The sequence below is a fragment of the Erinaceus europaeus genome, chromosome 12 (assembly GCF_950295315.1).
Source record: "Erinaceus europaeus chromosome 12, mEriEur2.1, whole genome shotgun sequence".
Classification (NCBI taxonomy): Eukaryota; Metazoa; Chordata; class Mammalia; order Eulipotyphla; family Erinaceidae; genus Erinaceus; species Erinaceus europaeus.
This window is the reverse complement of record NC_080173.1, coordinates 102,069,948-102,081,956: the sequence shown is the minus strand read 5'-3', so window position 1 is coordinate 102,081,956 and position 12,009 is coordinate 102,069,948. Positions and strand designations below refer to the sequence as shown.

Here is a 12,009-nt window from a genome sequence, read left to right as displayed (position 1 = left end):
GGTGGTTTGAAGGCTGTAGGGCCACAGAGACCCTGGGCCCCAAGTCTGTCCCCAGTGGTGCTGCCCTGTTGATGCTCTCTCTCCTTGGGCTCCTATGTCCCACTGCAGACAACTAGCTCTGGGAGTCTGGAAAAGCTTCTGCCTCCCTTCTCTCCCTCGCCCTCTCCCTCCCTCTCCCTTTCCTTCTCCCTCTCCCTCCCATTTCCCCTACCCACCCCACCCCCCGTCCCCCAAGGTTATCGCTGGGGCTCAGTGCTGGCACTACAAATCCACTGATGCTGGAGGCCATCTTTCTTTCATTGCTGTTATTGTTGGACAGGACAGAAAGAAACTGAGAGAAGGGGGAGGTAGAGAGGGAGAGAGACAGACACCTACTGACCTGCTTCACCACTTGTGAAGTGACCCTCCTGCAGGTGGAGAGCTGGGGGCCCGAAGCCACCCAGATCTCTGTGGCTCGCACTGTGTGCTTTTAACCTGATGCACCTTGCCCGCCAACCCCCTACCCACCTTTACTCTCTTCCAAGCAGAGAGAAGCAAATTCCAGCGGGTTGTTCCTCCTCCTCCTCCTTCATTTTTTAATTTCCCCCTCCACCCTGCTGGGAAATTGTGCCGATGCAGTCACATCTGCCATGTTGTCCCCTCAGGCTACTGCTAGCTCCCGTGAGAGCTGGGACATTCTTGGAGCGCCTGTTCCGCCATGTTGTGCCCTCAGGGCATTGTCTATTTCCCCGTGATATCTGAAGTGCTTTGGTCACTCCTCCCCTTCCCATTCTCACGAGAGTTATTATCCTACCCTGGAGTGCTCTGGTCACTCCTCCCCCATTCTCGCAAAAGCTACTCCTATAAAAGCCCTTCTTCTTCCGCACCTCTCTCTCTTGCCAGCGCTCCACTCCGGTGTTCAGAGGCAGGGAAGGTTACTGCGTGAGGCGGCCATTTTCGCTACCTCCACGTGGCCCAACCTGCTTCTCTAGCACCCAACTCTGAGGTGCCAGCGCAAATAAAGATTTGTGTTTCCTCTTCGCTCCGGACCCCTCCTCTCTCTCATCTCTGCGGCCCACGCACAACACCACCACCCCTCCATCTTTTGGCCTCTGGTAGAGTCATGGGAAGCAGCTGCCATTTCGTGGCCTTTTCCAGCTGCTATGCCAACACGTTTTCATGCTCTCTGCTCAGTGAGACGTGACCAGGTCACTGTTTACTCTACCCCCACCGTGAATGGCGGGAGCTGTCCCACAGTCATTCTCAGCAATCTGCCTTGTTCTGCGTTGAATTCCAGCCCTCCCCTTTACTTAACCTTCTCTGAACATTTTTGTGTTGCTTAGTTTCAATCTTTGAATGGTGGCATTGCTTATAATATCAGCGTTTTCATTTTTTATTGCCAACTTGAGTCCTGTCTTTATTTAAACTGGCAAACTCTATGCTGACGGGAACGCTGAGAGCGCTCTCTGCACTGTCTCTGGGTACTTGCTAAAGGAAGGTGCTTCTTACCTGCTGCTTCAGTGCCTCCAAAGACTCGAATTCCAACCGGGCCAGTTTCACCTGGATGTGCCGTGGTCTGTCAGGTATGGCAAATGCAAGGATGAACTTTAGCGCCAGGAGAGCGTGCTGGAAAAAAAATGGGGAGACAGGTTGACACAGAGCTGGAAAAAAGGGGGGACAGGTTGACACAGAGCTGGAAAAAGAGGGGGACGGGCTGACACACAGCTGGGAAACCAGGGGACAGACTGACACAGAGCTGAAAACAAGGGGACAGACTGACACACAGCTGGGAACAAGGGGACAGACTGATACGCAGCTGGGAACAAGGGGACAGACTGACACAGTGCTGGGAAACAAGGGACAGACTGACACACAGCTGGGAACAAGGGGACAGACTGACACAGAGCTGGGAAACAAGGGGACAGACTGACACACAGCTGGGAACAAGGGGACAGACTGACACAGAGCTAGAAACAAGGGGACAGACTGACATGCAGCTGGGAACAAGGGACAGACTGACACGCAGCTGGAAACAAGGGACAGACTGACACAGAGCTTGGAAACAAGGGGACAGACTGACACAGAGCTGGGAAATGCTGGGAAATTGTGCCAATGCAGTCACATCTGCCATGTTGTCCCCTCAGGTTACTGCTAGTTCCCGCGAGAGCTGGGACATTCTCAGAGTGCCTGTTCAGCCATGTTGTGCCCTCAGGGCATTGTCTATATCCCCGCGATATCTGGAGTGCTCTGGTTACTCCTCCCCCCTCCCATTCTCACGAGAGTTATCATCCTATCCTGGAGTGCTCTGGTTACTCCTCCCCCTTCCCATTCTCACAGAGTTATCATCCTATCCTGGAGTGCTATGGTTACTCCTCCCCCTTCCCATTCTCACGAAAGCTGCTCCTATAAAAACCCTTCGGTTTCCGCACCTCGCTCTCTTGCCGGCGCTCCACTCTGGTGTTCAGACGCAGGAAAGGTTACTGCGTGAGGCGGCCATTTTCTCTACCTCCATGTGGCCCAACCTGTTTCTCTAGCACCCAACTCTGAGGTGCCAGCACGAATAAAGATTTGTGTTTCCTCTTCGCTCCGGACCCTCTCTCTCTCTTCTCTGCGGCCCGCGCACTACAACATCTGGCTCTACAACATCTGGCGCCCAACGTGTCCCACACTCACGCCCAGCCTGAGGTCCAGAAAAGCCGCCCAGACACAGGTAAGTGGCATCCGCCCGCCTCTGTGGCCCCACGTCTCCCTCCATCATGGGAATTTTTTCGTTTTATGAGGAGGTGTCCCAGTTATTATCTCCTTCTGCCCTGGGACAGATTCACGCTGTCACAGATGGTTTAATTTTCGCTATCCCTTGGATTTTTATAACTGTGGTCGCCACTTACAAGATATGTACAACGTGGTCTGCCATGAGGATAAGTGACCTTGAGGCTGAGATACGAGAGTTAAAGCACATGCGCTTAAGACGCCCTCAGCGATCAGCAGATAGACCCAGAACTTCCATTCCCACAGACACGTACACATGTTCCGAAGCTCCTCCTCCAACCCCGCCCCCTGCCGCCCAGGGTTCAGCTTCTCCTGAGATACAAGAGTTAAGAGATATGTGCTTACAACCTAAACACCCTAAGCGATTTGCAGTCAGCACCCAAACTTCTGTCCCTGCAGACATGTGCTCAGTCCCTTCTGCGGCTTCCATGACCCCTTCACCCACAGACACATGTTCATTTCCTTCTGCTTCCCTGGCCCCACCCCGTTTCCCCTGAGGCTTCCGGTTCTCTAGCCCCTCCTCCTACCACCCCGGTTTTGGCTTCCCCTGAGGCTTCTGCTTCTCTAACCCCACCCCCTGCTGATACGTCATCATTAAGAGACCTTGTGGCTGAGATACGAGAGTTAAAGGATATTTTCTCAGCATTTAAGGACCTTAAACCATTTGCAGTCCACCCCAAGAGCTCCATCCCCGTAGATACGTGTTCAGTTTCCCCTGCAGCCACTACAGCAGTTTCCACGGCACCTTCCACTTCCGTAGATCTCTCCCCAGTGTCATCGAACCAAATCCACACCTTCCCGGTAAACGTGGTCCCGTCTAAACAAAACCCTCAGCCGTGGCAGCCATACTCCGCTAAAGACCTCGAAACACTCAGACTAGCAGTCAGGGATAACGGAATGCTCGCTCTATGGACCAAGTCCGTTTTAAGGAGTTTTTACCACCATCTTAACACACCCCAAGATTGGAAAGATCTGGCTCGTGCTGCACTCCCAGACCCCCTCTACCTACAGTGGAAGGCATGCTTCCGCAATGAGTGCTCTAGACAGTCGCAGGAAAATAGTAACAAACAGGTAGAATGGGATTCTGATGCTTTGTTGGAGAAGGAGCTTATGAATCTGGAGCTCAGCAGGCAGAAGCCAGGTTTCCAACCGGTTATTTTGAACAGGTACGCATCTGCGCCAACACAAGCATGGGAAAGGGTGACTCCACCCAATGTAGATTCGACAGTTCCCATTAACTCTATTCGCCAAGGCACTGATGAATCATTAGCGAGCTTCGTCTCAAGGGTGAAGACAAGCTTAGAGAGAAAGGTTTATAATCCTGACGTCCGCTCACTACTCCTGCACTCTGGGAAGGCATGATACCACAATTCCGTCAGGCATGCCTTAATCTTAAACACCTACACCCAGATAATTGGATTTTAGCGACACAGGAACTTACATCAGGCAATTGTGGGGCATCCGCTATGACACAGGTTTATGCAGTTACCCACGTAATCACAATGGGGCCTGCTTTCAGTGCGGTGGCCAAGGACATTGGCGTAACCAATGTCCTGATAAGCTGCGACCACACCTCCAGTCAGGGAAACCCCGCCTCCAGTTAGAGCGACCCCGCTTTCAGTCAGGGAGCCAGAGGCCACGTACTGTTTGTCCAAGATGTCGTAAGGGGTTTCATTGGAAGAGAGATTGTTGGTCCCAATTTCATAAAGATGGTTCGCCCCTGAATAGTACAAATTCGTGGCCTGAGATTTTGTGGACCACTCCTGTTCTAGAACAAGGTAACCCTTCTATGACAGTAAAGACTGGCAATATTCCTTTTAAATTTTTGATTGACACGGGGGCAGCAAAGACGATTTTAAGGCAAGAAGAGGTTCCCCAAGATTGGGAACTCATCCCTGGACCCAGTATACATGGAGTAGGAGGGGTGACCCAATCATTTCGCACACGAGACTTGCTCATGTGGGAAGACCCGGAAGGTTCTCCCGGACACTTCCGCCCTTTGGTAGCTAATATTAGCACCAACCTATTGGGCAGGGATCTTCTACAATGTCTTGATGTTAGGATATCCACAGATGCCTCTGCAGAGCGTAACACTCGTTCCCGTGAGACCAGGTCTAATCAGCACCCCCAATACTAAATGCCACTGTTCGTAAACAAACACCCCGTTTAAGCTGGCTTTCTAGTGAGCCTGTCTGGGTGGAACAGTGGCCTTTACCTAGGGATAAACTAGAAATTTTAAAAGAGCTCTTCCGAGATCAGTTGTCCTTAGGACACATTCGTCATTCTCGAAGCCCATGGAATACTCCTGTCTTTGTGATTAAAAAGCGCTCGGGAAAATGGCGCCTCCTTCAAGATCTCCGTGCAGTAAATAAAACCATGCAGGTCTGGGGCTTCCCCCAAAGGGGTTTTCCTCTTGCTTCTGCAATTCCCACAAGAATTCCAATCATAGCTATTGATATACAAGATTTTTTTTCTCTATTCCCTTGCATCCACAAGATTGTAAACGTTTTGCCTTCTCTGTTCCTTCTATTAATAACGCCAGCCCTGCTGATAGATTTGAATGGGTGGTGCTGCCCCAGGGTATGGCCAACAGTCCTATAATTTGTCAGGAGGCTGTTAAATCTGCCCTTGTCCCATATATTCATAAGGGCCTTAGTGTTTTTCATTATACAGATGATATTTTAATATGGGGAAAATCAGATACGGATCTCTATGTCTTACGTGATTTTCTCATTCTTGCATTAAAGAAAAACGGCCTTAATGTAGCTCCTGAGAAGATACAGCTAATTCCTCCAATATCTTTCTTAGGTTCAGAGATTTCTTTAACGCAAATTTGTCCCTTAATGTCACCTTTCCTTCTAACCTTACTCTTGCTTCTTTACAAAGTTTTCTAGGAAATTTAAATTGGCTTAGGCAGTATCTCTATCTGCCTACAAGCTGCCTCCAACCACTGTTTGACCTGTTGAAAGGAAACAAACAGCCCTCCTCAAAACGTAAGTTAACTCCTGAGGCCTCCTCGGCACTGGAAAGGGTTAACCAGGCCCTCCAGGACATGCACCTTATTCAATTCTATCCCTCCTCTCCGATAAACCTTCTAATCTTCAACTCCACCCCCACAGTAGTAGGGGCATTGTGACAAGACCATGGGGTTCTTGAGTGGCTTCACAAGCCAGGAGGAGGAACTCCAAGACTCCTCACTGAGATAGATGCGTTAGCATTCATGGTTCGCCAAGTGAGAAATAGGTCTGTGCAGGTCTTAGGGAAAGAACCAGATTTAATTATTCTGCCCTTTTCTCTCACAGATACAGAGTGGCTCATATGCCATCATTCCCGCTTTGCCATAAGCTTCCTGGGGTTTCCAGGACAAATAGATAACCATTTTCCTTCCAATAAATTGATAGCTTCGTTAACTCTTCTGCCTCTACTAGCACCTAAACTTTTCTCTCGAGATCCCATTCCTTCTGCTCCTACAGTCTTCACTGATGGTGGAAAAAAGGGAGCTGCTGCCCTTATATATTACCCAGACAAACAGTTTCCTAAACCTCTCTTTACTGAGCTTCCTGAGAATTCCCCTCAGTACAAAGAACTTTATGCTGTTTTTCTTGCACTAAAAGCTGTACCAGACTCCTTCAACCTTTTTTCTGACAGTGTGTATACTGTTAACTTACTTCCATGGCTTGATCGTTCTTATGTGTAAATTGATGACAACTCATTTTCCCCTCTCTTGATTCAAATCGCCTCTATGCTCTCTTCTCAAACCCAACCACTATATATTCAGCACCTTCGTTCCCACAGCCCTCTTCCTGGTCCCCTGTCCGAAGGGAATGCCGCAGCTGACCGCCTTGCCTCCACAGGAGCTCTCCTAGTCTCTGTCTCTGATCCTGCTGATTTCCATTCTCTAACCCATGTTAATCATAAAGGCCTTCGAGCTCGATTTCCTGTTGTTCTGTTACCACAATTAAAACATATCCTAGCTACATGCTCTTCCTGTGCAAGTCTCATAGAAACACCTTCTATTCAGACTCTTTGTGTTAACCCCCGAGGCTTAAAAGCTAATGCTATTTGGCAAATTGATGTCACCCACATACCAAACTTTGGCAAACAAAAATATGTGTTTGTCTCAATTGATACCTTTTCTAAATTTATGTGGGCAACAGCTCAGACAGGAGAAAGCTCTAAAAAGCTTATAAGCCACATGCTCTCCTGTTTTGCTGTGATGGGCTTACCTCTTAAAGTGAAAACCGACCGTGGACCAGCGTTTACCAGCAAACAATTTAAAGATTTTTGTTCCCTCTGGAACATTACTCATACCACAGGCATTCCCTATAATCCACAGGGACAAGGCATTGTCGAGAGGGCCCATCAAACCCTAAAGGCTCAACTGAATAAAGATAAAGGAGGAATGTATCCCCCCAATATCCAGCTAGCAAAAGCCTTAACTACGTTAAATCTCTTTAATATTTACAATAACTTGGACTTACTTCCTATTATTCTTCACTGGCAAACACCATCTACTCTCCCATCTATTAAGGTCAAATGGAAAGACCCACTTGATAAAATCTGGAAAGGGCCTGACCCTCTATTGACCATGGGAAGAGGTTTTTCATGTATTTTCCCTCATAATTACTCTAAACCTGTCTGGATTCCTGCCTGCCATGTCCGACAATACCCTCATGATGGCACTGTTATCCCTGAAGAACAAGAAACACAAGAGGACTAGATGCAGGATACATCCCAGGATCCATAATATGACATGGCAGAACCTACAAAAGTTGGCTCACAGAGCCCTCTCTCCTACCCCTCCCCTGAATGTCTTATGTTATGAATGGCCAGTTGTGTTTTGTGAGTGAGTGTGCTGAATGACCAAAAATTTTTGTATGATCCATCTGCTCAGAAGTACTCTAAATGTTAAAACCATTGTTACTAACATGCATTAACTCTCTAAGTAACCTGAGTCTGCTTATAGTCCAAAGTCAATTATAGTAAACCTCTAACTTGTTACAAGTTTTATTGTTTTTCACAAGTAAGTGATTACAGCTATCAAGCCTTCATATGAGGAATCATCTGTTCATATGGTAAGGTATTAAACTGTAAGAAGTTCCTCCATATCCAACCTATGTGAATTAGCAACATTCACATATTCTTGTAAACTTAACTGGTGTATCTTGTCTTGCCACCATAGGCCTGCCTTTGTCAGCCAACAATTTAAAGATGTTTCCCTTTATAACATCACCCATGCCACGGACATCCTTTACTACCCCCAAAGACAAATGGCTGTTCCCCTGGACATCACATCCACTGACTGCTTCCCTTAGACTTGAGATATGATCTTACCTCTTCATACCAATGGATACATTCCCCCTTCCTTACCTGTATACCCTTAGTTGTGGGACCCTAGCTTGTTTTACTTCTTCTGCTCACAATAGGTCCTATAATTCTTTTTTTCAACATTTTAATTTTATTTATTAATGAGAAAGAAAGAAAGAACCAGACTCACTCTGGTACATGTGCTGCCAAGGATCGAACTCAGGACCTCATGCTTAAGAGTCCAAGGCTTTAGTCACTGCACCACCTCCCGGACCACAGTCCTATAATTCTTAACAAGCTCATGGCCTTTTGTGGCAACAGATTGATGCCATAAAGATGCAACCTATACAAAGTCACTATCATAGGCTGGACATGGCAGAATATTGAGTTGCTGTGGAGGATTTGCCCCCCTCCATCAGAATGTCCACCATGTAGAGGGCTGGCTAGCCAATGACGGGTAAGAGGAAACTAGCGCTATCCAGTCAACCTAAGACAGGGCATCTGGTACTACTGGGCAAAAATGACCAGGTGTTCCAATGATGGGTAAGACGGAAGGCTGATCCCCAACCTAAGACAGGCACAGTCCACCCTGCCACAAAACAAAGTCCACCAAACATCAAAACATGATATAAGACAGGGGGACATGTGGGGAGCCACATGTGCCCTCAAGGTTGCTATTGGCATGGCCATAGAGTTTATGTTAAAAGATAGTTCCTGGGAATCGGGCGGTGGCGCAGCGGGTTTAGCGCAGGTGGCACTAAGTGCAAGAACTGGCTTGAGGATCCCAGTTTGAGCCCCCAGCTCCTCACCTGCAGGGGAATCACTTCACAGGCGGTGAAGCAGGTCTGCAGGTATCTTTCTCTCCCTCTGTCTTTCCCTCCTCTCTCCATTTCTCTCTGTTGTATCCAACAACCACAATATCAGCAATAACAACAATTACAACAAGAACAACTAGGGCAACAAAAGGCAAGATACAAAAAAAAAAAAAAAAGGATAAGATAGTTCCCGCTTCCCTACACCTTAGAGTCTTTGTTAAAAGATAAGGTCTTTTCCCCCATGAATCACCCAGGACCTTCCAGATAAACGGCTGACTACCATGACAAATAATATAAAATATAATCATAAATGAATAGGAAAGATACATCCCCCAATACTCAGTTGGTCAAGGCACCAAACCTCTTTTTCTATAAAGCATTCAAATCAGATGCCCTGCTAACCACGAGAAGCAGATTGTTTGTGTTTCTTCCACAGGAATCCCAGAAAAAAAAACATATGGACCCCTGCACACCCTGACATCACCCACTAGATGGCACGACTACCGTGGCACCCCCCCCCAAAACCCTAGATGTCACCTGACGTGATCTGAAGAACCTGATTCACAGACTCCAAGGACAGAACTTTTTTACTGCCTGTCTGTCTTTCCTGCTTCTGCTTTGACCTGTCACATTTTGGCGGTTCCAGCTCACAATCTACAGAAAAGCAGAATTCCAGAGGCTGACCTTCCTCATGCAGCATTTCATCCCCTGCCATTTCTCCCCCTAGTCGCCTACTTTGGACTGAGACTTCTATCGGACTTGCTGGTATACCCTTTGGACACTTTAGACAATTTTACAGCAGCTTCCTTCCCTTCACGTTGCTGGATTTTCATAGACTGACCCTGAGTAGTTCATAGACTTTACACACTGTTGCCCTGGGCATTAGATAAAAGGAAAGGGGGAGATGCTGGGAAATTGTGCCAATGCAGTCACATCTGCCATGTTGTCCCCTCAGGCTACTGCTAGTTCCCGCGAGAGTTGGGACATTCTCAGAGTGCCTGTTCAGCCATGTTGTGCCCTCAGGGCATTGTCTATATCCCCGCGATATTTGGAGTGCTCTGGTTTCTCCTCCCCCCTCCCATTCTCACAGAGTTATCATCCTATCCTGGAGTGCTCTGGTTACTCCTCCCCCCTCCCATTCTCACGAGAGTTATCATCCTATCCTGGAGTGCTCTGGTTACTCCTCCCCCTTCCCATTCTCACGAAAGCTGATCCTATAAAAGCCCTTCGTTTTCCGCACCTCGCTCTCTTGCCGGCGCTCAACTCTGGTGTTCAGACGCAGGAAAGGTTACTGCGTGAGGCGGCCATTTTCTCTACCTCCACGTGGCCCAACCTGCTTCTCTAGCACCCAACTCTGAGGTGCCAGCGCAAATAAAGATTTGTGTTTCCTCTTCGCTCTGGACCCTCTCTCTCTCTTCTCTGTCGCCTGCGCACTACAACATCTGGCTCTACAACAGGGAAACAAGGGGACAGACTGACACACAGCTGGGAACAAGGGGACAGACTGACACAGAGCTGGGAAACAAGGGGACAGACTGACACGCAGCTGGAAACAAGGGGACAGACTGACACGCAGCTGGGAAACAAGGGACAGACTGACACGCAGCTGGGAAACAAGGGACAGACTGACACGCAGCTGGGAAACAAGGGACAGACTGACACACAGCTGGGAAACAAGGGACAGACTGACACACAGCTGGGAAACAAGGGACAGACTGACACGCAGCTGGGAAACAAGGGAAAGACTGACATGCAGCTGGGAACAAGGGGACAGACTGACACACAGCTGGGAAACAAGGGACAGACTGACACACAGCTGGGAACAAGGGGACAGACTGACACACAGCTGGGAACAAGGGGACAGACTGACACAGAGCTGGGAAACAGGGGACAGACTGACACGCAGCTGGGAAACAAGGGACAGACACGCAGCTGGGAAACAAGGGACAGACTGACACGCAGCTGGGTAACAAGGGACAGACTGACACGCAGCTGGGAAACAAGGGACAGACTGACACACAGTTGGGAAACAAGGGACAGACTGACACGCAGCTGAGAAACAAGGGACAGACTGACACACAGCTGGGAAACAAGGGACAGACTGACACACAGCTGGGAAACAAGGGACAGACTGACACGCAGCTGAGAAACAAGGGACAGACTGACACGCAGCTGGGAACAAGGGGACAGACTGACACGCAGCTGGGAACAAGGGGACAGACTGACACGCAGCTGGGAACAAGGGACAGACTGACACACAGCTGGGAAACAAGGGACAGACTGACACACAGCTGGGAAACAAGGGACAGACTGACACAGAGCTGGGAAACAAGGGACAGACTGACATGCAACTGGGAAACAAGGGACAGACTGACATGCAACTGGGAAACAAGGGACAGACTGACACGCAGCTGGGAAACAAGGGACAGACTGACACGCAGCTGGGAAACAAGGGACAGACTGACACGCAGCTGGGAAACAAGGGACAGACTGACACGCAGCTGGGAAACAAGGGACAGACTGACACACAGCTGGGAAACAAGGGACAGACTGACACACAGCTGGGAAACAAGGGACAGACTGACACACAGCTGGGAACAAGGGGACAGACTGACACAGAGCTGGGAACAAGGGGACAGACTGACACGCAGCTGGGAAACAAGGGACAGACTGACACGCAGCTGAGAAACAAGGGACAGACTGACACGCAGCTGGGAACAAGGGGACAGACTGACACGCAGCTGGGAACAAGGGACAGACTGAAACGCAGCTGGGAAACAAGGGACAGACTGACACGCAGCTGGGAAACAAGGGACAGACTGACACGCAGCTGGGAAACAAGGGACAGACTGACACACAGCTGGGAAACAAGGGACAGACTGACACACAGCTGGGAAACAAGGGACAGACTGACACACAGCTGGGAACAAGGGGACAGACTGACACACAGCTGGGAAACAAGGGACAGACTGACACACAGCTGGGAACAAGGGGACAGACTGACACACAGCTGGGAAACAGGGGACAGACTGACACACAGCTGGGAAACAGGGGACAGACTGACACGCAGCTGGGAAACAAGGGACAGACACGCAGCTGGGAAACAAGGGACAGACTGACACGCAGCTGGGTAACAAGG

The 12,009-nt window shown here is 49.1% G+C and overlaps 1 protein-coding gene across 4 annotated transcripts in view; it reads right to left on the bottom strand.

Moving 5' to 3' along the window:
- Positions 1-12,009, bottom strand: part of ANO10 (anoctamin 10) — a 121,267-nt gene that overhangs the window by 26,070 nt on the left and 83,188 nt on the right. For 3 of the 4 annotated variants that reach the window (XM_060204859.1, XM_060204855.1, XM_060204856.1), the window contains one exon: positions 1,489-1,605. The exons of the other annotated variant lie outside the window; for it this stretch is intronic. In XM_060204859.1, the coding sequence (XP_060060842.1) occupies positions 1,489-1,605 (117 nt within the window). The remainder of the gene's footprint in view (positions 1-1,488; positions 1,606-12,009) is intronic. 4 annotated transcript variants of the gene reach the window in all.